Source organism: Balaenoptera ricei, chromosome 1, assembly GCF_028023285.1.
Source record: "Balaenoptera ricei isolate mBalRic1 chromosome 1, mBalRic1.hap2, whole genome shotgun sequence".
Classification (NCBI taxonomy): Eukaryota; Metazoa; Chordata; class Mammalia; order Artiodactyla; family Balaenopteridae; genus Balaenoptera; species Balaenoptera ricei.
This window is the reverse complement of record NC_082639.1, coordinates 191,784,665-191,811,772: the sequence shown is the minus strand read 5'-3', so window position 1 is coordinate 191,811,772 and position 27,108 is coordinate 191,784,665. Positions and strand designations below refer to the sequence as shown.

Below are 27,108 nucleotides of genomic sequence, written 5' to 3'. Positions count from 1 at the left end.
CAGTGCTGGGAAAACTGAACAGCTACATGTCAAAAAATGAAATCAGAACACTCTTTAACACCACACACAAAAATAAACTCAAAATGGATTAAATACCTAAACGTAAGACCTGATACCATAAAACTCTTAGAGGAAAACATAGGCCGAACACTATCTGACATAAATCGCAGCAATATATTTTTCGATCCATCTCCCAGAGTAATGGAAGTAAAAACAAAAATAAACAAATGGGACCCAATTAAACTCAAAAGCTTTTGCACAGCACAGGAAACCATAAACAAAGCGAAAAGACAACCCACAGAACGGGAGAAAATATTTGCAAAGAATGCAACCGACAAGGGATCAGTCTCCAAAATTTTCAAACAACTCATGCAGCTCAATACCAAAAAAAACAAATACCCAATCAAAAAATGGGCAGAAGACCTAAAGAGACATTTCTCCAAAGAAGACATACAGATGGCCAAGAGGCACATGAAAAGATGCTTAAAATTACTATTAGAGAAATGCATATTTAAACTACAGTGAGGTATCACTTCACACGGGTCAGAATGGCCATCATCAAAAAAATCTACAAACAATAAATGCTGGAGAGGATGTGGAGAAAAAAGGGAACCCTCCTACACTGTTGGTGGGAATGTAAAGTGATACAGCCACTATGGAGAACATTATGGAGGTTCCTTAAAAAACTAAAAATAGAATTACCACATGACCCAGCAATCCCACTCATGGGCATATATCTGGAGAAAAACTTGGTTCAAAAGGATACATGCGCCCCGATGTTCACTGCAGCACTGTTTACAATCGCCAAGACATGGAAGCAACCTAAGTGTCTATCAACAGAGAAATGGATAAAGAAGACGTGGTACATATATACAATGGAATATTACTCAGCCATTAAAAAGAATGAAATAATGCCATTTGCAGCAACAGGGATGGACCTGAAGATTATCACACTAAGTGAAGTCAGTCAGACAGAGAAAGACAAACACCATATGATATCACTTACATGTGGAATCCAAAAAAAAAGGATACAAATGAACTTATTTACAATACAGAAACAGACTCACAGACTTAGACAAGGAACTTATGGTTACCAGGGGGGTAGGGGTGGGTAGGGACAGCTTAAAAAAAAAAAAATCATCTCAATTCCACCTCAGAAACGCTTCTCCTGCAATTCCACGGCCTCCAGCGGTGTCTCTCCCACAGCAGAGTGACTGTAACACGAGTCTGATGCCCTCCTCCCTGGTTTAAAGCCCCATCACTTCCAGGATGAAGTGACACTTGGGGGACACCGAAGCTCACCCGTGCCCTGTCCCCATCCAACGCTCTGGCCTCGGTTCTCATCGGCCCCGACATGCACCCTGGGCTAAAGCTGTGACGGTGCACACGGCTCTCACACCCTTGGCACTCACGCACCACCTACAACGGGCGCTTCTGTGCCCACCTGGCAACCCCTTCAGAGCCTTCAAGACTCAGACTAAGAGTAGGACCGAGCTTGGTGCCTCTGTACTCCTGAACCGTGCGTACTACAGTTTGCTTATGTTTCTGTAATCTCCAGTAGAAAGTGAGCCACTGAAGGACAGGGACTCTTTGTCATCACAGCAGGCAATACACAGTACACGACAGAAGCTCCGCAACGAAACTGAATACATTAATAAACGGCCTGACTGACTTCAGTTTTATTATAAATATAAAGGTTACTGTGAGATCATCTGGTAGAATAAGCACCAGTTGTCAAGTTATTTCCATGAGAAAGTAATTTGGAGTTCTAAATAACTGTTACAAATAAACTCAAACACAATAAACACGGTTGTAAGATATCAAAAGATAATGTGAATTTGTAACTGAGGCGTACATGTTACCTCGAAATACTAATGGAGCCCAAACTAGGTACATGATCCATGGGAAACAGAAAGACCCGGCGCTAGGCATGAAGAAAAAACCCTGCTCAACAATGGCTGTGAGAATTTAAAATAATTTTTCACAGACGAGCTCTGCTCATAAGTTTGTAAGGCATTATTATACAAGGGTGACTAGAAATAAGTACCTTCTCAACCACTGCTCTCATGTTACATTTATATAATCCTTTTCCTCTAAAGTGCAATTTTTAACCTTCTTCAATGGGGAAAAGATTTTTTAAAGCTCCTACATGGGTACAGGACCCTGAGTTCAGTGACAGAGGTGCCAAGGAAATCCCAACAACAGCTGCTGACTGGACCAGTGTGTTGGCAGTTGGCAGTTGGCAGGGAGGGAGGGAAGGAGGACGAGGAGGAAGAAGGACTACACGATGCTCCCCCCAGCTCGGCTCGTCCGTCCCACGCTTTCCGTGTGCCCAGCAGAATGGGTGGTAACCGGGGGATCACCATGCACAGTGTTAAACCACCGCCCAGGAAGACCTGATCACAGCTCTGCTTCACCCGCCCTCCGTCCGCAGCCCCGCACACAAGGCTACGGGCGCAGAAGCCAGGGCAGAGGGCCGCGCAGACTTCCAGAGGCACACGGCCTTGCTCCCTCCCGCCTACAGCCCCGCTCTCCTCCCACCCGCTCCTCTCGGCCCACCTCCCAGGACTTCCCCCCAGGACTTCCCTGATCCAGGCAAAGACGAAACTACAGCCAGCCAGCCGCCGCAGAGCTGGCCTGAATCCCGCCTGCCTCCGCCCCTCCCTGCGCTGGCTCCGGGGCCGCGTTCTCAGAGCCTCGGCTTCCTCATCCGGAGAGCGGGGACCATACACTGTCCTCTAAGGATTGTTGTAAGATTTAAATCATGTGAGACGGGGCGGTGAAAGCTGGAAGCACACTGCCTGGCACAGAGTAAGCTAAACCAAAAGGGCTCCCAGGTGGGGTGCTACGTGAACATGTACACAGCCGGATATAAGCAAATCAGCATCCAAAGTGCTTCACAGTGTTTTGCTGGGTTTTGTTTGCTTGACGCAGGCTGGGAAAAAAAAAGTCAACAAACCACCACTACCACCACCAAAAACCCCAGAAAAATAGTATGAAAACTTATTCCACGATCCTGTAACCACAAAAAATGTTACAGACCCTCAGCTTCGGCTCGTAGCCTCCTCACCATCTAGGAAGCCCACCCTCTTTTTTAGCCTCATCTCACATTTATGTCTCCACACAGGCAACACTGTAATTAGTGACACGTACGCTTTCAGTTCAAACTTGGGTCAAGAATTCCTTCAGGCCAGTCACCTCTGTCACCCACCCCTTTCCCCAACCACTGAAACCCCATTAATCATTCATCCTCTGAAGCCTTTCCTCATCCCCCCCGGCAGAAATCATCACGCCCATCTGTACGTTCCCGACGCCTATGGCTTAAACTCATACTTAGAGCACTTATTTCATGCTAAGTAGCATTTTTCCCAATCTTCTTCCTCACTGGATTCTAAGTCCCACATCATTCAAGTGGAGGTGTCAGTGGTCAGGTGAATGCACAGACCACAAAACGTAATAAAATAAAGTAACGCTTCTTTACCTACAGGAATGTGCTTCTTGAGGGTAAACAAATATTTCCATCATCCTTCTGTGTTTTAAACACAGCTTCACCGGCCTGCCACTACTACAAAGCAGTGCAACGGACAGCAGCAGGGATGCGTGCTAACTTTCTAGCTTCTGTTTTCTGGATATCCAAAAACTTCCCTTATAACAATCCTGACAGTTCTCTGAGAGGACATTTTATGCCTTACTTATCAAATGATTTATCAGCCCACTTTAATTTCCATTAATTAAGCAGAGCGTTAAATCTTTTTGCTACTCATTAAAAGAAAGCACTTCAAAATAAAATTTTTGTTATATGATGATGATTGTTCCAAAACAAGATCTGATTAAATAATAAACGTTATTTTATAAATCAAATATGAAAATCAATCTCCTTATTTCATATCACACATACTATATACATTTACTTTAGTGGGGTTTTATAAATATCAACTCTTATTTCCTACATATACAAACACGGCTGGAAAGCTGATTTACAACCAAGAGTTTGATTCATAAGCAGTCTACAGTTTAGATAGTATGAGTCCAAATATTTAAGTGCTCAAATTTGCTTCAAATTACAGCACTCTAAATTAGAAAGTCACGGTTTTAGCTCATTCCGATTCTAATTCTACTTTTGCTACTGAATAACAGTGTTACCCTACGCAAATCACTTAACCTCTGTAAATTCTAAGTTTTACATATTTGAAATGACTCTGGATTAGATCAAATTTCCCAGATCACATTCTTGATCATACAAAATCACCTTGAACACTTGTTTGGAAATACATGTACTGACCCCTCTTCTAAAGGCTCTATGCTAGCAGCTCTGCCTTGGGGGCCGGGGGTCTGTGTTCAAAGTCGCCACAGACTCGTGTCCCCCAGGCTCCTCCTGACTGGGAAGTTTTCTACTACACACTGGTTCCTGATCTCTAATGCTCTTTCTGGCTCTAAAGTTCTATGGATTAAAGATTTTATGACATGGATCAAATCCCCCAGCCCAACCTGATGACACCGAACACGATCCACGTGCAACTTTGTTTTGCTGTGGAGGAAAGTTCAAAAGCTATCATTCTTAACATCTGGCTCCACTTGCTGTACAAGTCCCTCAATTTTCACGCCATCCTACATACCAGTATTTGTGCTGACAAATAATCTGATAGCTAACCTATCTGGGCCAGAACACACTTCTGGTTGAAGGCGCTCCCCTGTGGTTTCAACGCACACAACTCACCGTACGTTTAACCCTGACTCACGTGTTAGTGTCAGCTCTCAGAGCCTGTGCTTCCAGCCCTGCAACTGTGCCTGGTTCACATCTGTCCTTTACTCACATATGTGTGACAGCCATCAGGCAGACCACAACTACAACCCCTTCTAGCAATCTGACAGATAAGGATTAGGTGCTGAATAAACTTTACTACATCATAACTATTAACTGGCTTTGAAATATAATGCCTGAAAACACTTGCCCATGGATATAAATATAGAAGAAAACATTTTAAAGGCTATACTCTCAAAATCTGTCTTTAAAAGCACTGTGACAGAAAGCATATGCTCTCCAACGGGTGTTCTCATTTTAAAAAAAAGGCATTGCTTGCAATCCCCACCCACCCCAAGTTAATAAAATCTGGTTAGTCAAACTTGCCTTAGAATGATATTTCCGCTACCACCACACATTTCTTTCCCCCAAAAGGCTGTGAGGCAGCATACAGAAATAAAAGATCTCAAACATGCCAAGATAATTTAGAGGTGGGAAGGGTGGTAGGGGTCAATATATTCAGTACAGTTAAACATACCAGTTTTCATTATACTTCTCAAAGAGCAGGACAAGGCAGGAAACTGATTCTTCGTACTCTAAAAGCAGACCAAACAGTTTCTCAGGAAACAAAGCTTTTACCAGTACTCTGAGAAATTTTCCCACATAGGTCTTGGAAAATAGTTATACTACAGCATCGTCAATCAAAATTTCACAGCAACTGGAAAACTTTAAATCAAACTGTAAGAAAAACTGAAAAGTATACAATTAAAACACAGATCAGTAGGTGCGACACTGCAAGGGTGAAGGTGATGTAGTCAAGCGTGAGTGCCTGATGCCCACAGACAGAAGCCAGACCCAGAGAACCAGGGGCCGTATCATTTACATCACGTTCCTTAAACCTCCTCTACTGGAGTCAGATTTAACAGCAGGATCGATACAGAGTGAAAGAAACCTGACAGGAACGCGATTAGTCGTCTACCAAACCTGTATCTTCACACGCACAAGCTGCACTAGGAAAAATGATGAAGAAAATGTGGTAAGTTTGTTTCACTCTTATTAAAGAGGATCTAAAATAGATAACCTCCTCTAACGCTAGAAGGACCAGGTCATGTGACGTGTATCTTTGCTACCTGAAAGAACGGGTACTGAGCAAACACAGAGACTCAACGTCGCGGACGTGCTTTATAACCATCCATTTGGCCTGAACCGTGGAAGTAAAAATAATCAGAGCAGGAGCGTCCCGCAGCGCAGCGACTGTAGAGAGGTGGCGGTGAGCACCTTTGGGGACACCTGAGTAGAACCTGCTCAGCCCTGGTGCTGGCAAGCCATTCACGTGTATGACGTGCACAGAGACAGGTGCACAACCATCAGGGAGAACCCGCAAGGTGGACCTGAAGCCGTCAGTGAGAGGTGAAAATCTCACATCTGATAATAAACACTCTTAGTTTTCCTTAATAATTCTATTATAAATCTATTAGTAAATTCATTAAATTTTTGAGACATTATTCTCCATTTCTTGAAAGTAATAGTGTTTTTTTTTAAGAAGGAAAATAGGCAGGAAGCAAAAGTGGGTCAATCATCTCTTTCAGCACTATATTTGGTAAACTAATTTTCGTCCATTCTTTGAAATTCTTCAATTTCAAAATTTCATATAGTCTTCTTGTATATCTCTCTCCTTCCTCCGAAGTAAGACAACCAGTCTCATGCAAGAGCATGATTTAATTAAATGTGCGAATCCACTGTTCTAATGCCATTCTCGACGATGCCCAGGGTTTTGTAAACCTGAGCTAAAGCAGTACCGCAGATGGAAGCAGCATACGATGAACTCGAGCATCTCTGTGTCTCCAGAGACTATCATGAGAGAGGCCTGCCTGCTAGTCCCAAGCCAGCGCAGAGCCCTTCATTGTGTGTTTTCCACAAGAACGAATTCAAGTTGTTAAATAAACTAAAATATCTGATATGCAGACATTTACCAAGAGGTCATTCAAGCATGTAAATGAACACTTACAAATCCCATCTCTTTCCTCATGAGAATAAAAGGATGCACTTTACATCTCTTCCAGTCTCTATGATGGAAAAAAGTTTTTAAATCAAAAAAGAAATCACTTTAGTTTAGTTGGAAATTATGTAGTTGTTTCTCCCAGGTATTAGAATAGCACCAAACATCCCAAAATAGTTTATTAAAATCTTCCTTAATTTGTTCACTTTGCTATACACCTGAAACATAACACTGTAAATCAACTATACTTCAATTTTAAAAACTCTTCCTTAACCTGAAAATGAGGCTTGTAAGAAAAAAGGTATTTTTTAAACTCTAGGCAGAGATGACAATCCGATTGTAAAACCTATGTCCCTCTGTATTATAATACAATTCACAAATGTACACACTTGAAACAAAATGATCTTGGGTGTATAAAGACTCACCATCTGTATGGGTTTCTTGTGGAGATCGCGTTCTGTTACCAGTTTTTCTTGGTCAGTGACATAAAGACCTTTCTGTGCTAAAGCCTGGATGACAGCATCATGGCCCAAAAGGGGTTTTGCAGCGTCGCTCTTGAGGATGAGGCTCCCAGCGCGACAGTACAGCTCGGCCGAGAGAAGCAAATTGACAACAGGCGGCTTGATGTGCTCTTGGTCGTACTGGTCTGTGTAAAACGGCTCTCCAAGCTCCTCTGGCACATTTTCTACAAAGATTAAGGGGAAACAATTTCTTAACAAGATTTCTATAAAAGAAACACAGTTTATCTAATAATTATTCATGTCTTAAAAGTTAAGATTCCTTCTAAAAATGACAAATAACCCTTTAACTGAAAAGATGATTTATTCGACCTTGGCAGGTAATCTGGAACGAGAAAGAGATAGAATTTGCCTTTACAGAAGATAACGGTTCCGCGTATATGCTAAAAAGCGAGTAGCAAGCGATCAAGGAGAGACGTCTTCTGGCCAGCGAGTCTGCGGAAGGTACCCCCACGTGCACGCTCGAACACGGAGAGCGAGCCACAAGGCTCCGAAAAGCCCATTCCAGCGAATCCGCTCACGTTCGAGCGGTCAACCAGGAAACGCACGATAACAGCTCTTTCCGGGGACCGCCAGGCCTCGACGCCTGGGAGAATAGAATCCTTTGCCCACAGCTGCCCAGCTCGCCGCTGCCAGGCAGAACCCGCCCGCCGCGGGCCGTCCCTCTGCCTCCCGCCTGGCCTCTCCCTTCCCGCTGGCCTGCGGCGGCTGCTGAGGGGCAGCTACCGCCGCGGTTCACGGAGAACCACCCTTACAAGCCCGCAGCACCAGGAAGCCCTGTTTCCTCCGCCTTCCCACCGACCCCCCACCGCACCCCAAAAAGCCTTCCTGGGCACCCAGCCGCTCCCTTCGGGGGAGACAGACAGGGCAGCTGGGCGACGGGACGGTCTCTGCGTTTCTCTCTGGCGGCCAGGCCGTCCCCCGGGAAGAACGCCAGGCAAGGACGGCCGTCGTCCCCCACGAGGAAAGGCGGGCATCTGAGCAGGAAGCCGGCGTAGAGCCACAGCCACAGAACCTGGCAGCTCTGGCCCGACACCAGCCAGGCCCCCGCCTGCCTTCTCCGGGGAACGAGGGTTCGGGGCCACGCGCCGCCCATCGCGGATTTGAGGAGCCTCCTGAACAGGCAGCTCTAGCACGAGCTCGGTGACGCCACCGCGCTCAGCAACGTCGGCCTTCCAAAAGGCGTATTCGCAAGCATTAATATACTCCGCAGCAGTTTTACCTTACAGTTTTTGACAAGTCCTATCATTTAGAAAAATATTTTCATCAAATAATAGTATCATAATGATCGCACGTTCACTTTACATATGAGTATGGTTCTGGGGAATTCAAGGATTTAGAAATAATCCTTACCCTCAAGGAGCCAGTAGTCTACAAATAATCTAGACAGACAGGTAAAGCAAAGCAATTCAGAAACTGGAGACAATACTAAGCAATAAATGATCAAGGGGCTTCCCTGGTGGCGCAGTGGTTAAGAATCCGCCTGCCAATGCAGGGGACACGGGTTCGAGCCCTGGTCCGGGAAGATCCCACATGCCGCGGAGCAAATAAACCCGTGCACCACAACTACTGAGCCTGCGCTCTAGAGCCTGCAAGCCACACCTACTGAGCCTCTGTGCCACAACTACTGAAGCCCGCACACCTAGAGCCCGTGCTCCACAACAAGAGAAGCCACCGCAATGAGAAGCCCGCACACCGCAACGAACAGTAGCCCCCGCTCGCCGCAACTAGAGAAAGCCCACACGCAGCAACAAAGACCCAACGCAGCCAAAAATAAATAAATACATTTAAAATGAAAAAAATAAAAATTAAAAAAAAGAGAAAAGAAAATCAGAGGAAGCATCAACTCCAGAAGCAAGATAATAAACTTAGTTTTACATATGCTGAGTTTGAAACAATAGCAAAAATATCCAAGTGGAAATATCCAAAAAGCAGCTGGGAATACAGGACTCTGCAAAGAGGTCAAGAGTAGATGTACCAATTTGGGATTTTGGAGACATCTAAAAATATCATCCTCATTTAATAATTGAAAACACTTTCCTTCCTTCATAGCTGCATTAATCAGTAGTGAGCCAGCCTTAAACTTAGGAGCTGCCTCAGCGTGATACATGAGCTCCGTTGTAATCTACAGAACACGGCGCTGGCGCTCACTTAACTTTTAGTATCACAGGAGCTAAATGGAAGCTACTCGTAGAGCAAATTTGAAAGGGAAATTATTTGATTTTAAGATAATTATTATAAAATGTATACATAATAGATTTTTTCCCCCATAACAATAAAACGTGGCTAATGCAGGTGACTTGGTACCTAAACATTAGCTGTGCAAAGAAAAGTGACTGCTCATTATCAGGATGACAAACTTCACCACACCTGTACATCCGCTTACATTTATTTACGGCTTTTACATCCATTCTCACACATGATCTTTATTACAACTTGGTGGAACTGTCAAATCAGACAATACACAGAAAAATATTAGGAATGTATAATACTTAATAAGGGCCTTTATGTGCAGGCACTGTCACAAACATGCATTCTGTTGTTCAATACTAACAACCCTCTTGCCCCTATTTTACAGATAAGGAACTCAAGAAAGGTTATCTTGCCCAAGGACACATAGCTGATAAATGCAGAGTCTTAGCTCTAAACCCTGTAGCTAAGCAGATTCAAAAATAACAATGGTTTGCCAGGATCACCAAGCTGGAAGGTGGAAAACCTATAGCTTAGGGGCTATTTTCATTTTATTATGAGAAACCCACAAATCTAAGTGATGAAAGCGTAAGTTTCAAAAAAGATCTCAATGCAAGGAAAAGGGAAGGGATTCACAGCAAGGCAAAGAATGTTTCAAGAATATGACAAAAACAGATTATTCCACCCCAAAAGAATGCAGAACTGCATACTGAGTATTGTAAAGTAGGTCACTTTAAGAACAAGTCTTCAAGAACTAAGACTTCGAAAATGTCCATCATTTTGCCAACAGTACAAGACTATCATTTTTTAAAAAACAGTTTGGAGCTGTATCACATTTTTAAAACAAATGAACTGAAACCACATATTAGAAAATAAACAGGCAAAATCAAAGATAAGAGGTTTCACCCTCCCCCTCACCTCCAGAGTACAAGAAGGTAAGAAATTAATACTTCAGGAAACTGAAACTCCACTCCCAGAATTGCAAAGGGTAAGAGACAAGTTCTTCTTGTGCACCAGGACTTAAGCAAGAACCTACCTTACTCATGTTATTATAAATCCTGACGAGGGCTAAGCTTTGAAATTAACAATCACCTGAAATGCTTGGGCACAGGCAGAGGGCACAGAAACAGTCTTGCTCAAGGCACTTTTCTATAAAGCTGAGTTAGTACTAGTTGCATCCGTACACCAGCAAATGACACAGATTTCCTTAAAACAGTGAACGGTCAGGGGGTACAAGGGGAATGCAATTGAGAAATATCACCACTCAACCATGGGAACACTGCCTTATTTTCCAAATCTAAAAATTACGTCTAAGGCAATTACTAAGACAGAATTTGTGAGTTTCAAAAACTCCAAGTAAAAGTAAGCCCTACACCTGGAACTCTAAATTAACCGAAAGACACAAAAAAATGGTCAGTTAACATTTTTTTTAAAAATCATAGTACCAGTAATCAAAGAAAGTTACGAGACTTTGCCTATCAAAATGGCAAATAATTTTTAAACCCACTGTTGACAAGGATGTATTAAAATGAGTACCTCACAGAAATCCAAAAAAGAGGGGATATATGTATACGTATAGCTGATTCACTTTGCTGTAGAGGAGAAACTAACACAACGTTGTAAAGCAACTATACTCCAATAAAGATTAATTAAAAAAAAAAAAAAAAAAAAAGAGTACCTCCTACATGACCAGAGGGCAAGGGCCATAATTATTCCCCATAATACAAACCGTAGCATCTTAGTGCCTGATACATGGCGAGCATGAAATAAATATTTATGAATGAAAATGTTATTATTTTTTTTAAAATTTTAGTCATTAGTCTTGTCCTAAAGGGACTCCCAGATTTCAAATTTCCCCTCAACTCCCAGATTCTGTACTAGTAATCCTAATTTACTCCTTGTACCTGCTTTGAAAAACCTGAGAGTTTTCCCCTAGGCCACTCTTTACTTCTGCAATAGTATCCCTCTCAAAACCAAACCTTTCTCAGTTAACCTACATTCACTACCATCAGGAGGCAGCATGACAGAGTGGGGAGAACTGGGGCTTTGGATTTAAAAGCTGTGTCTTACCTGACCCGGGACCGTGAGTGCAGGAATTGTCTGTCCTGAGTTCAGGCTCCCCAGCCGGCACAGGTGTGCAGCCGTGGCTGCTCTTGCCTTCAAGTTCCTCCACCTCTGGGCCCACCACACCGCAGACACTACAGGGTGCCACGTCTGTCCCTCGGGGCCTGGGCACCAGCTGCTCCCCTGCCCCTCATCCTCCTCCTGCGGTCGGCTCTTCCCATCGGGAGCTCAGTCAGCGGTCATCTCCCAGATACACCTTCCCTGACCCCAAGCAGTCATCCTGTTTCAATTACTACTATCCCGTAATATTGAGGTTTGCTTATTTCTACCCCCTCCCGCTATGGCGCAGCCTCGAGGAGAGCAGGATACTTTGCTGTCCTCTGTCACAGCACCTAGAACAGTGCCTGGAACACAGCAGGCACTCAAATATTTAAGCATGTACAAGGTAAAGTACCTAAACTGAGCCCGCCCTTCAAAGAAGACACCAGTGAGGTTAGCGCCCCTGTGCCCTCCACGCACCCAGGACATGCTGAAGTCACCTCCTCCACTCCTCTCGCTGCCCTGAGAGACGCAGGGACCTTTCCTGAGCTGCAGATCCTCACAACCCTTCTCGTCGCAAAGAAACCCCAAACCCAAAACCAGAGCCCGGTTTCTCAGAGACAAGGGCAGTAAGAAACATGGAAAGGGGGGAATCAGAGCGAGCTCTGCGGAGCTGGACTGAGACAGGAAGTGTCAGTATGAACACATGGTGTCTGACGTGTACCTGTGACAGAGGGAGAAGCAGCTGTAGCTGCGTGTCACATCTGCACGTGCGTGTTTCCTAGCTCTGTCTGCTAAATCCCAGCGGCAGTAAGCCTCGCACCTATATCTCAGTTTCTAATACGCCTCCCATTAAAATGAACCAGGACTCCTCCAGAAATGGCTGTTTCCTCCCGGGCTGGAGCAGGAAAACTGCAAGATCAGCTAAGAACGTGTGTGTGTGTGTGTGTGTGTGTGTGTGTGTGTGCGCGTGCGCGCGCACACGCGCGCACGCGTGTAAGGAAAATAAGGAAAAGCTAACAAATGATGGGACCATGTCAAAAGGTCACAGGATTCAGCCGGAAGGAGATCCCGTTGACCAAATCTGAGACAATCTGAACATCAAAATAAATAAATACAATAAAAGATTATAACCCACTGAATAAAACAAGAATGTCCACCCTGATGTAAACAAATAAATGAATACGTATGTGAAAGAAAAAAAGGGAAAACTCTTCCTTGTAGTAGAATACCAACTAAAAATGGGATAAAATAAATGGGATAACAACTGATTCAAGCAAGAATCATTTTGGATGCTAAATTGGTGGGTTTGATGAACAGGGTATTCCAAATGATCTCCCCACAAATTGCTTCTTAATTAAAGATGGAAAATAATAACTTTGTAGCGGAGAGAAGTGGCAGATACCGCCTCAATCAAGTGATCAAAGTCTGCATCACCAACTGAACGTACATCGTGTGCCCCTGACACAACCCACTGAAAACACAGCACCTCTTCTGCGGTCGTCCCGCCAAGTTTGTATAACTCGAATCCATCAAGAAGACACGTTAGACAGATGCAAATGAGGGACATTCTATAAAATAACTGGCCTACTGTTGTCACAAGATAAAAACACATTTTAATAAAGGGAACAAATCGACCCTGCAGGCTCAGACATTTGGGGGCTACTGAGAACTGGCATTTCCTACCTCCTGCCCCCACCTCCCTGGCATCTCGGCGTGTGAGGGAGGACGTCAAGCTGACCCTGGGAGGAACAGAGGGTAAGGAAACTGTGCTCTGGCTAGACACTCCTCCTCTGGGGCTGCCTCGCTGCCCAGTGGTTCATCTCTGGTGCCTCCTGGGCATCCCCGCCCAAGCCCCCCGAGGAACGCAGGCACGCTGCCAGGCAGGGGGCAACAAAGCACACCTGCTGCTGGAGAGACAGGTGATGGAGGTGGCAGGGATGAGAGCGGGTGCGAGGGCGGGTCAGCTGGAGGCGAGCAGGGAGGGAAGGAGGGAGAGTAGAGAGTAGGTGGTCAAAGGACAAGAAGGAAGAAAGCCAAAGAAGATGGGGTGGCACCAGGGGACAGGAGGAGGAGGGGGTCGGGAAACGTCTCCGGTTCCTGGGTCTCCATCACCTCTTGTCTGGGGCAGGGGTCTGTGTACTGTTCCTTCAGACTGTCTAGGTATTCTTGCTGGGACACTGCCCGCAGCCACACCAGAATCTGACCATCGTCCCAGTCATGGAGCCCAGGGGCGGAATGAGGGCCCAGCATTCCAGAGAGGGCAGAGGACCACGAGGCAGGAGGTGGCCCAGTTGGTGCCTGCAGGGAACCGCCTGCTTGTGCCAGGGGCACAGGGCAAAGACAGTGCCCAGGGCAGGGGCCTGCCACGCAGCTCAGCAAGCAGCTGGGGTGCTGAGGCTTCACAATGTCAGTATCACGGAAGACAGAGACAGACTGAAACGCCGTTCCAGGTTAAGGAGCCAACCGAGACAAGTCTACTAAACGTGATGCACAATCCTGGACTGCATCTTGGAATGGGAAAAAAAAAGCAGCAACACAGGACATTAAGACAATGGCAAATCTGAATAGGGGATGTGGATTAGATAATACGGTGTCGAAGTTAAATTTCCTTATTTTTATAATTTTACTGAGATCATCTGAGACTTATCGTTCATCTTAGGAGAGAGCCTGAAGTATTTAGGGGTAGAGGGTACAATGTCTCTAATTCTTTCTCAGACAGTTCAGAAAACATTACGTGTGTGTGTATGTATATACAGACACACACAGATTTATGTGGGGGAAGGGAAAGGGAGAGAATCATAACGCAAATGGGACAAAAGGTTAACAACTGGTAACCCTGGGGAAAGGGTATGCAGGAGTTCCTTGTACTATTCTTATACATTTGAAATTACGCTGAAGAGAGTCATGAAACCTCAAAATGCCCCAAATCAATCTTCTCCCCAAGCGTAATCATTCCCGGTGTTCCCTGCATCACAGAAGTACAGCGGCATCTAGGCGTCCCTCAAGCCCCAGACCAAATCCATCACCAAATCCAGCCCAACCCTCCCCTTCTCGCAATCTCAGCTCACACCTCCTGGTCCTGGCTCTCGGAACTCTGCATCTGCACTACTGCATTACTCCTACACTTGTCTTTGCAATGTTCACACCTGTCCCCACTCCAAACCATTCTCTACTGGAGCCAGAATCTGCTTATTTCCCGTAAGCAAACTTGAGCATGTCACACACCCTGCCAAACCTCAGGGTCTTCAATGACTTCTGCTTCTTTAAGGACTCAAAGCCTTCCTCTGACCTACAAGAAAGACGTGACCCTGCCCCTGCCGGCCCACTCGGTTCCTGGAACCATGCACGCTCGCTTCCCCTGCAAAGCCTTGGCACACTCTCGTCACCACTGTTCAAATGCTCTTTCTCCCTATTCTTTACTCCCTTCCAGATTCTTGGGGCCAGCGATCCATTCAGTTTGGTCCAATTTCCCCCCAGTAAAGGGAAAGAACAGAACAGTTATCCTGCCTTTCCTGTACCTCAGAAAATGTACTTTTACTTCCGAGGCTATTCAATTCTGTTATAAAAGATGCATAAGTTTGTAAAATAGATGTGAAACCTTTTAAGATATTTGAAGTATAGATAAGTACTAGTAAGCAAAAAGTTGTTAATCATGGACAGAACTCAAAGAATGTATCAAATAAAGGTAAGTGATTAGCAGCATATGTATGTTAAACATAGTAAGGAATGGAAAAAGCAAAAGATACCTAATATTCATGAGGTCCCAAGGTGCTAACTATTCATGATACACAAGATACACCAGGCAATAAATATTCATGATATATTAAATATACATGAGACTAAACAAACAATAGGCAATGAACACTAAATATACATGAACACTTAAAATTCATGAATGCTTAACTGGGCCACCCATCAGTGACACACATTCTGGCCTACGTGTGCTCTGCCCAAGGCGCACAAGACCCGAGGCTATTCATCAGGCTTCCCGACAAGCCACAGCTGTGGCAGGCATGCATGTCCTCTGCGTCTCTGGTGGAGCAAGTGTGCGGCCTTGTGTCACTGTGGGCCTCCTCGTTCAAACCTCAGCGCTGGTTGTTGTGACCGTACCATCTGTGGGCAAGGCTGATGGAGCAGAAAGAGACAGACAAAGAACGAGGCGTGGTGTGCTGCAGGATTCGGGGAGGGTGTGTTAATTCACCCCCCCCCTCTTTCCTTCCCCTCGCTTCTCCCTGTAAACTGATTTAACAATCCATGTGATTTAAGCACTCTGATTTGGTCTGTGAGTCTTCCTGCTCCGTGACCTCCAGGGTAGGTGCCTGAGAGTTTGTTGTGGAAATTTCTCCCCCAGGACACCCAGACATTTAATACAGGGAAGAGAATTCCCACTAACAAACAAAGAAGTCATGACACAAAGAGAAATAACGAGACATTAAGTGCCTCCTGGTGGAAGTACACAAACCTATGGAGTATGCAAAAAATAAAAAAAAAATCAAACTTGAATCTGTACAATTCTCTATATTTAACTGTCAATGTATAAGAAATACAGGGAACAAAAAGAAACCTGTTAAACAATACCGTGGCGATCCAGGCCGTGGGAAACGACAGGACAAATACTATGGTTTCTCCAGTAAGTAAACTGTAAGGAAAACAAAATTAGATGGAGGGGGAGCCTATATATTTTAAAAACTTAGAGAGACATACCAAATTGCAAAGGATGGTCCCTATTTGATACTGACCAGAACAAATGAACTGTAAAACAGAAAAGTGGAAACAAAAAGATGACTGGTGATGTGGAGCTGTGTGATGACGGCAGGACCACGGTAAAGTTTAAAAAGGGAGCGCCTGGGGACTTCCCTGGTGGTCCAGTGATTAAGACTTCACCTTCCAATGCAGGGAGTGCGGGTTCGATTCCTGGCTGGGGAGCTATAAGATCCCACATGCCTCCGGGCCAAAAAAAAGACCAAAACATAAAACTGAAGCAACACTGTAACAAACTCAATAAAAACTTAAAAAACGGTCCACATCAAAAAATCTTAAACAATAAACAAACAAAAATTAAAAAAATAAAAAGGGAGCGCCCGGCTGCCGGAGACACTAGTATGTTTATAGATGCAATGACACGATGTCCGGGACTTGCTTTAAATAACCGGCGGGGCGGGTGGGGGCGGGGGGGGGGGGGGAGGCGGTGAGCCGCTGGCCGTGGAGGTCAGACGCGAAGTTCGCTGTCATCGCAGGTGTTTGAGATTTGCCATCGTCACACGGCTTCGTTTGCTTCAAGAGGAAGGAGGAGGCAGGAGAAGTTTCTCTGAGGAGCCCTGGGTGCCGTGGGACAGGACGTGAGAGGGGGCGGGGCGCGGGAGAAGCCTGCCCCCCACCGCCTGCCCTCCGCCGACCCAGGTGCGCTTTCCGTGCCGCGGCGAACACACGTCCCCGGCCGCCCGGCTCGCTTTCCTCCCCCGCTTCCCCTGCACACCTTCCGCCTCCGAGCTGCGAAATCCCAGGCGCCTCCGGCCGCGCCTTCACCCCCCAGGCTGGGCCTCCTGTCCCGCTTCCTCGCTTCCCCTCTGGTCACTCTCTGCGGCTCTCCTGTCCTGGGGGCCTCCCCACACTCTCCCGCGGGGTGACTGGCACTTACCCACCCTGCGTATCTCCATCACCACCTCGCCTCTCATCCCCGAGATCTTCTGGGCCCCACGCGGGGCTCTTCCAGGGCCCAACGCACACACCCCCGTCGCGGCACTGCTCTCTCCCGCCCTCTTTCCCTCGCACACACAACCTGGCCCTCTCCCACCGATCTGTGCCTCAGCAAGGAAAGTCGGTCTTCCCACGCCCCACAATACCATCTCTCCTTCGCCGTGTCCAGCCGACCACCAAGTCTTACCTTTGACGCGCGTCCACTTCCTTCCGTATCCATCCGCCTTCAAGCCGCTGCCACCTCTCACCTGGGCCAGAACAACCTCCTACCTGCTCCCCCTTCACAACCCTTCGTCTCCCTCCAGTGCATTCTCTGCTCTGTACCCAAGACATCTTTTTCCTCGCTGTGGTCAAATACACCTAACATTAAAGTCGCCATTTCAACCATTTGTAAGTGCACTCCCAGAGATCTTTTGAGAAACAGTCTTCCAACAACATTACCAAGTTTAAAACACAAACTGAGTGGCTCAGGGTCCAGGAGGGAAGGAGACTTTCCACTAGACCTAGCCTTTTATACCTCTGGACTTTTGAATCGGTGCCTGTCTCACCTCTTCAAAAAATGTTAAGTGTCAAAAGTAAAATTTCAAGAACTTATAATCAACACCTCTAAAATCTGTTAAAAAAAAATGGAGGTAGCTAAAAAAGAAAAAAGGATATTTCTGCTGTTTCAAAATCTGTTACAATACAAAGTTCTACAAAACACGTAAATTAGAGAAAAATTTACGAGTCAGCACCCTCGTAATATGAATGTCATTAAAAAAAAAGAATGGAAAACAAGAAGACAGTTGAAAGAGAGTCTTGAAAGTAGTAGTAAAATGCCAGCAGAAAAAAATGAAACCATCTACTTTGAAACTTTCCTTTGCTGAGGACAAATGTCTTTTAAAGTATTTCAAGCATTTCAAATATTTTTTATTCCAAGAGCCTAAAGTACTCAAAATTTGCTTGTAATTCCCATTTTAGAGATAGAAAATGGTTTGAAGGAGACGGCCGGGAGTGGGAACGGGGGTAGATTCAAAATAACTTTTTAAGATCATACACACACATTCCCAGGAACCTGTATTTGTTAAATATGGAGTAAGGAGACGAATACTTTTTCAGTGAACGGAAATTCTATTTCTTTACCTCAAAAAACCATTTTCAGGTGCTTCATAAACTCGACTAGGCCTAACACTCGGGGTACAACCGTGAGGGTTACAGAGGGAGTTCGGTTTTCTCTCTAGTGCTGGATTCCCAGCCTCTGTTTTATCTTTCCCAGTTCATAGTTGAAAAAGTTGTTTGTTTTTTTTTAATTTTTGAATTTTATTTTATTTATTTTTGTATACAGCAGGTTCTTATTAGTCATCCATTTTATACACATCAGTGTATACATGTCAATCCCAATCTCCCAATTCACACCACCACCACCACCCCGTCCCGCCACTTTCCCCCCTTGGTGTCCATATGTTTGTTCTCTACATCTGTGTCTCAATTTCTGCCCTGCAAACCGGTTCATCTGTATCATTTTTCTAGGTTCCACACATATGCGTTAATATATGATATTTGTTTTTCTCTTTCTGACTTACTTCACTCTGTATGACAGTCTCTAGATCCATCCACGTCTCTACAAATGACCCAATTTCGTTTCCGAAAAAAGTATTTTTAATAAAAAGAATTCTTTGAAATTATTAAAGAAATACAATTCCATTCCACAATGGGAAACAGAATATCCAAAGGTAGCCTAAGTGTGAGGTGGATCAATTCATGTTTCAATGTATATGCTTTTTCTTCTAAAGAAGGCAAAACAAATGCTTATTATCATGACTATTCAGCAAGCAGGGCAACTGAGATAAAGACTTTAGGAAAAAGCCCCCCAAAAAGGGAGCAGGTGGTAGAAGGAGAGCTGGAAAGACACTACAGTGTTGGGGTGTCGCCCTTTAACCCAGAATGTTACGTTGATGCAGAATGCGTGTTTAAAAAGAAAAGGAGAAACCATGCAAGGCACAGGAAGGAAAGTGCTAAATGTGATCAGTGAATACAATTATTATCTCAGCAGAAGCACCACGCTGTGACTACTAACAAATGTGTAATATTAATTTAAAGATCATTATTTGTAATTTACCAATAGAAAAGGTCCATAAACTAGTACCTAAAAAACTAGATCCACTGGTGGGGGAGGGCGGGGAACGACCCTGAAATGACAGACCGATGCTAAATGTTTCCTATTTCTGTACTAACTAATCAAATACAAACAGGTTCGTTGAAGAAGAATTAAATATACTTTTAAATTCCACGAAAAACAAAAAATTTAAGACTTACATTTGAAAGGTTTTCACGCTTTCTTTGTGCCTTCACTTCCAGTATTATACTACAAAGCTGTAATGAACTCTAGGAAGAGTATAACACAGAGGTCAAAATACAAACTTTAGTATAATAAAGGTTTTGACTCTAATTTTTGTTCCACCATTTACAAGCTGGATGATCAAGGGCAAGTTATTTAACCCCTCTAAACCCATTTCCTCTTTTATAAAAAGGGCAAACTATCATATTTCCTAAATTCTTATTTTCCATTTGAATATCTGTGAAATCAGGACATGTTGTAACAAATTTGTACTTTAATGTCCAAAAAACCTTTTTAAATTGAAGGTGTATCTCACAGTCTTCATAGCAGTGATTCTTAAGCTGGGGTCGTATTGGCCCCAGGAGACAGCGGCAATGTCTGGAGACACTTCTGGGTGTTACAACTGGGGAAGAAGTAGGAGTGGGGAATACCACTGTCACCTAGTGGGTAGAGGCCAGGATGCTGCTAAAATCCTACAATGCATAGGACGGCCCCCTCAACAAGGAAGGAGCCAGCCAGTAGTTCTGCAGTGGGAAACCCTACCTTAGAGTGGCAGAAGAAGAAATAAAATAATATCTACTTAATAGGGTCGTTCTCAGAATTAAAATAAGGCATATAAAATGTTCAAAACTGTACTTAACACAAAGTATGTGCTCAATAAATCATAGTAGCTTTTTCAAAAATCCAATGTGCTTAGGATAATTTATTTATCTACTAAACAAATACCAAATTCCCTAACGTGGCCCTTCAAACAATCCCAATTTACCTTTCAAGCTGCGTCTCCCACTACTCATCACATAAACCTCCTCCAATCCTGCTGGTCTATGTTGTTGCACTAACGGCACTTGGGTTCCGAGCTCTGTGCTGGCACACAGACCACGTGCTCCACCCGCCACCCGCATCTGCCACTCAGGCATGGTTTAAATACCTGTAGCCTTTGACACTGTTAATAAGACCACCCGCCTGGAAACTTTCTCCTTCCAGGGCCTCAGTATCTTTACACTTTCTTAATTCTTTTCCTAACTCTCTGCTCTAATTCCATCTTCTTTTCCTCAGCCTCCTCCCAAAACTATTCTAAGTGTTCACCACCCTAGATTCTGTCTCAAATCTTTTCTATCGCTCTACGGTGTCATCTGCTTCTGATTTAAATTACACTTTATAGGCAGAAGATTCCCAAATTGCTATTTTGTAGCCTCACCTGGTCAATCATACTCCCTACCCACATTTACAGCTACCTACCTTACTAGATTTCTTAGATAAGGTATCTGGCCAACACATCAAGCTTAAGGTTCCCCAGAACAAAGCTGACTTGCCATTTAACTTGCTGCTCTCCATCTCTGCCAATGGCACTGGACTCACCCTCCCAGTCACCAAATCTCAAAAGCTCAAGTAACCTCATTCTCCTTACAACCTCAGGGGACCTCATCCTCTCCCCATGCACCCCAAATTCAGTCATTTAGAAACACTAGGGGGCTTCCCTGGTGGCGCAGTGGTTGAGAATCTGCCTGCCAATGCAGGGGACACGGGTTCGAGCCCTGGTCTGGGAAGATCCCACATGCCGCGGAGCAACTGGGCCCGTGAGCCACAACTACTGAGCCTGCGCGTCTGGAGCCTGTGCTCCGCAACAAGAGAGCCCGTGATAGTGAGAGGCCCGCGCACAGCGATGAAGAGTGGCCCCCGCTTGCCGCAACTGGAGAAAGCCCTCGCACAGAGACGAAGACCCAACACAGCCCAAAATAAGTAAAAATAAATAAAGAATTAGAAACACTAGGGATTATACCTTTGCAATGTTTTTTCTATCTCTTGCCTCTTTTCCATTCATTTGACTTCTCCCCAAACAGCACATGGTAAAGTGGGCTGCCTGAAATCAGGCTCAGAACACAGCACCATAAGCTGGGTGGCTCTGGGTGAGTCCCTAACCCTCTGGGCCTCGTCTCCTCATCAGTAACACTGGAGTGATGGACAGTTTCCACCTCTCAAGGCTGGCATGAGGATTAAAATGAGATGATACACGGAAAGTGACCGACACACAGTAAGTACTCAATTAATATTAGCAGCATTTCCGCACGGCTGCTTCAAGCTCTCACGATCTCTTGCCCAGACGCCTACAAGAACTTCCCAAACAGGCCTCTCTGCAATCAGTCTCTCTTAACCACAGTGCTGTCCGCTGACAGCACATCCTTCACACGTGCATGAGAGTCAGGTGTGAGACAAGTTTTTGAGAAAACGTGTTGGGATATACAAAGAAATAAAATAAGGGTTATTTACAATAGCAGATGATTTTATATTCTGCTATATGTTTTGTAGTTTGTATCAAACTACACGGTATGAAAGGGAGAATGATAGTTGATAAAGTTGAAATGATAAAGTGACACTAGGAATTGGGCCTTAAGTGCCACGTTACGAACTCCAAATGCTGGGAATTCCCTGGCAGTCCAGGGGTTAGGACTCAGTGCTCTCACTGCCATGGCCTGGGTTCAATCCCTGACTGGGGAACTGAGATCCTGCAAGCCTCACAGAGCTGCCTCCAAATGCAAGAATTTAGTAAGGAAGAAGGTCATAAAAGGGTTTGCACCCACCATTTTCCCCAAAGCACTTAAAGCAAACTCAGTAATATCACTGCTAAATGGGTTAAGCTGTTCAAATACATTAGACACAGCACAGTTTAACTTCCCCCTCTTCCGCAATTTGCTTAAAGTATCTAATTGGTTTACAGATTAAAATTCACCTAAACAAACTTATTCTTCATTTGATCAAAACTGTACCTGCATTCTTCCACAAAATAAACTATGAAGATTTGGGTTATTTGGAATATTTTTAGTGTAAAGAAAAAGAATATGATTCCAAGCTCTGATAGAAGACTTCAAATTAAGTAAATACTCTATTTGCTTTCTAGGTATTACAATGCTAGCGCTTTATTTACCTTTTATAGTTCAGTAACTTCATTCTGTGCCTAAAATTGATTTCTAGCTATCATTTGAAATGAATTTTCCAACATACGGTTCTAAAATTGACTTCTTTTTAATATGTCAAAAGTTAGAAACTTTCTAACGGAAAAAGACTAAATTGGTGCCTGAAGACCGGACATGTCATCATTAAAGAAGTGATTTTAGTAAATCATAACTTAAATTTGGGCTAATGTTTTGAATGATTAACTGAATACCACTAGCAATACCTCTGACATATGTTGTCTACTAACATCTGCCATATAAGTGTCTGCAGCAAATGCAGAAAATTTACATCAAAAGAAATGAAACGTTACATTTTTTCAACTCACTCCATATAAATTTATACTTTGAAAGACTGTTGATTAAAGAATAAACAAATGTACAAAGATAACATTCTTAATAATATAATTTCTTGTTACTAAGTGACTCTTAAGGTCTTCTAAGCTTGATTTTCATTCCATTTTAAATATGACTTTCATCCACTCTGTTGCCAAGACAACTGTAAGTACCAACAACATTCATCTAAACCATCTCAGAGTGTGTTAAGATCTGCCCATCCTTTAAAGAAAATAAATCAGTAAGACTTCTAACGCGTGCTGTGTGCCCATTCTGCACACTGGCAGATGAGAGGCTTACTGTGCAGAGCGGGGTAAACAGCGCAGACTTAAGAGTCAGAAAGACCTGCACTGGCCCGCGGGATCCACCGCTTGCCAGATGTTTAACCTTGAGCAAATTCATCTGAGCTTCTTCCCTCACCTGCAAAATGAGGACAATATCTTTCCAGAGGGATGCTGTGGGAATAAACGAAGCAATGTGTTTGAGGTATCGGGCATACAAGAGGCATGCCTGCCCTCACCAACGCCATACCCTTTAGTCAGACAATCAAATCAAAGCTCATGTCTGCCCGTACTAAAACTGTGACCGCGGGGAAGTTGTTTCACCTCTCTGCACTGGCGTCCTCTCTTTTTTAAATGAGGAGTACGCTACCTACATCACAGAGCTGCTGTAAGTCCCAAATACACAACATAATGCAAAGCATCTAGTGCAGTGCCCAGGCACAACACACATTCCACGGATACTCTGTTCCTTCCTCTTCTCTTCTTCGCCAAGTGTGTTCAACACTTGTTTCTCAACTGGTCCAGGATCTAGTAAACTTGCCTGACAGGTATCCAGGGGGTAGGCCGTTTTCTGGTTAGGAACCCTTGTGAATCCAGGGCAACACTGTGACATCTGTACTACAAGTTTCCTCTCAGTTTCAGAAGGAAAGAAAATATTTTTGCTATTCCCTCTGCCTTCCATTTTGTACACATTGCTTTTCCACAGAGGTCACTATATCAATTTCACTCTTTCCATCTTTTCTAAATACTTAAATAGGGACTTCCCTGGCAGTCCACTGGTTAAGACTTCGCCTTCCAATGCAGAGGGTGCAGGTTCAACCCCTCGTCGGGGAGCTGAGATCCCACATGCCTCCTGGCCAAAAAACCAAAAACATAAAACAGAAGCAATATTGTAACAAATTCAATAAAGACTTTAAAAAATGGTCCACATCAAAAAAACCTTTAAAAAAAAAAAGAAAACTTAAATAGCTTTCATTTCTCCTCTAAATGGATATTAGCTTCAGTATGCTGCTTAAGTTAAAACCAAAATACATCTATTGTTTTCACCACCGATATCAGTGGTGCCAGAAAACAAAAATATACTAACACTTTGTGTTTCCTCCCAGGTGTTACTCTACACATTTAGTTCCAAAGAAATCTTTAAAATCTAAATTATTTCAAAATAAATTTTTTATTATATTTACTCCTGATGCTAGTTTTAAAACCTTTAACATCGGGACTTCCCTGGTGGCACAGTGGTTAAGAATCCGCCTGCCAATGCAGGGGACACGGGTTTGAGCCCTGATCCAGGAAGATCCCACGTGCCGCGGAGCAACTAAGCCCACGCGCCACAACTACTGAGCCCACGTGCCACAACTACTGAAGCCCGCATGCCTAGAGCCCGTGCTCCGCAACAAGAGAAGCCGCCGCAATGAGAAGCCCGCGCACCGCAACGAAGAGTAGCCCCCACTCACCGCAACTAGAGAAAGCCTGAGAGCAGCAACGAAGACCCAACGCAGCCAAAAATAAATAAATAAAACCTTTAACATCTTTCTACTTCAATATCAAAGCATGATAATTCAAATAAAACAAAAGCTGTCATAAACACAAAATCACTGTAACGTGAAGTTTCCCTCAAAACTAATTCAAATAGTTTTCTAAACACTGAGATTCATTTGCTAGTTAACTAAATATGCAGCCCTGATAGTCACCTGTGTATGTATCCAGCTGTGTATGTTTAAACAGTAAGAATGAATTAAAACATTTACCCACAAATTTTCACGGTCCTAAAATTGGAAATAAGCCATCCTCTTCCCCTCAAAAAAAACAAAACAAAAAAACCCCTGTATTTAACATCTGGAGAAAAGTCTGTAAATATAAGAAACTTCTCAATAAATATTTTACACATCCAATATTTAACTAGGCCACAGAAATCTTACAAAATAACTCAAAGTTATTAGATGAAATTACCTTCCATGAGCATCTCCACGTGAGAAGGCAATGCTTTCAGAGCTCCACAACATGGGCTCCTAAAGCAACAGCTAAGGAATTACAACAGGAGGCCCTTTTCCTGTCATTTTGCAAAGACTGGGTAAAGGCGGGAGTGTCTGACGCCTACCGTCCTATACAATTTGTGTCAACAGCACATGCCCTCCAAAAACTCTTCTATTTAAAAAAAAAAAAAAAATCCCACAGTAGGGAGTTGTTGTTTTTCTTAATTTATGAAGCCAAAATATTTGGGAAAAGGAATGTGTCTGAACACGAAGTAAAAATAGGACATGACACACAGCAAGCTAAATATCGGGTTTTAATAACTGGTTTAATAGAGCCTGAAACGTGTACGGGAGGACACGGGCTTCAAGAATGACGACAAAAATGAATACTGCGCTCCGACAGAGGCCACGGTACAGTCCACGGACCCTGAATCGCAGCCACGGTTACAAATGTCAAAATCAATGTAGTCTGTGTGCCATCCACCTCCTTCCAATAATAACGAAACCAACTCAGATTTCTCGGTGGTGTAATCACAACTATGACTGTGGGGGAAATGAATGCAGCACGATGAGGAAAATACCACAAATTAAAACCACCCCATGTAAAAACATGACCAAATTGGTCACTGGGAGGGGGAAAACAAAAAACAAAAAAACACACCCACTTTTGCTATCCAATAAAAGGAATCTGGCCGCATCCCACCTGCCCAAATCAAGGGCTCCTGATTGAAGAGCAAACCTGCGTTATCCCCCCTCCTTTCTTCTCCCATCGCGTCCCCGAGCCTGTGCGCGGAGACACGCGCGAAGGGGACCAGAGGATGGGAAACAAAACGGGGACGCGCGCAGCCTGCGGGGACGGAGGGATGGAGGGATGGGGGGCGGGCACCACGTACCTGTCCCGAAGGCCTTGGCCACCAGCCAGGCCAGATTGCAGGCGATTTTGGCCCTGGAGAAGTCGTAGTGGTCGAAGGGCTTGATGGCTGGAACAATGAACGTCCTCCTCCCGTCCCGGGGGTCTGCAGCATCCCCCATCTTCACGCGCTCGGGGCGCCGGCCCGCCCTTCACATGGTGCTGCCGGCCGCGGGGTAGGCGCTGGGGGGTGGGGGTCGGGGTCTGGGTCCAGGCCTGGGTCCGGGCCGCTCAGAGCATCGGCCCCGCGCGCCCGGCCCGGGATGAGGCGGCGCCGCGTCCGGCCGTCCCGCGAGCCTCCCGCGAGCGCGCGTGCGGGCGCCTCCCCTTTGTCTCGGCGCGGCCGGGCCCGGGCGCGGCGGGGGCGTCCTCAGCGGTCACGTCGCGGGGGCCGTCCCGCCATCGCGCCGCCCGCAGCGCCGCCCTCCGCTTGCGGCCCTGCCCTCGGGGCGCCCGCCGGCCGGAGCGCGGGGCCGCTGGGACTCGCCGGGGACGCGGCCGGGGGACTCGGGCGGCCCCCACCCGGCGCAACCGGAGCCGCCGCGGAGAACGTCAAAGTCCCTGCGGCGCGGGCGCCGACAGCCGTCCCTCCCGGCGCCCGCTCCCCGCCACCGCCGCGCTGCCGCACCGCGCCCTCCGCCTTGCGGACGCCGTCAGCCCGGCGCTCGGGCCCCGCCCGGCCAGCCCTGCCCCGCGCTTCCCCTGCGGCCGCCCGCGCTGTAGCCGCCTCCGCCGCCGCAGCTGCGGTTTTCCAGCTGCCGCACTGGACCGAGCGACGGCGCGGATCTGCGCATGCGTCCTCGCGCGGCCCGCCCCGCCCGCCGCCCAGCGGGGGTCCCGGCGGCCCGCGGAGCATGCGCGGTGGCGGCGGCGGCTCTGCTGGTCAGCCGAGTGCACATCCTGGCGTCCTGGCCCGGCGTGCGGCGGCCGCTGACCCTGCTGGAGAGGCGGGGAGGGAGGGGGAGACGGGCCTCGCTGTGGCTTTCGTGTTTTCGCGACGCAGTGCTGAGGCACAGAGAACTGATGTTTATTAAAATGCTTATTTGGTGGCACACACTTTGCTGCCAACTTGTGCCTAAACAATTCCATCTA

The 27,108-nt window shown here is 45.5% G+C and overlaps 1 protein-coding gene across 2 annotated transcripts in view; it reads right to left on the bottom strand.

Moving 5' to 3' along the window:
* The window catches only part of CAMSAP2 (calmodulin regulated spectrin associated protein family member 2), a 103,267-nt gene extending 76,937 nt beyond the window's left edge, over nucleotides 1-26,330 (bottom strand). For both annotated transcript variants that reach the window (XM_059943141.1, XM_059943151.1), the window contains exons 1-2: nucleotides 26,000-26,330; nucleotides 7,166-7,425 (exon numbers count right to left, since the gene is read on the bottom strand). In XM_059943141.1, the coding sequence (XP_059799124.1) occupies nucleotides 7,166-7,425; nucleotides 26,000-26,138 (399 nt within the window). In that variant the 5' untranslated portion in view covers nucleotides 26,139-26,330. The remainder of the gene's footprint in view (nucleotides 1-7,165; nucleotides 7,426-25,999) is intronic.
* Between the last annotated feature and the right edge of the window lie 778 nt (nucleotides 26,331-27,108).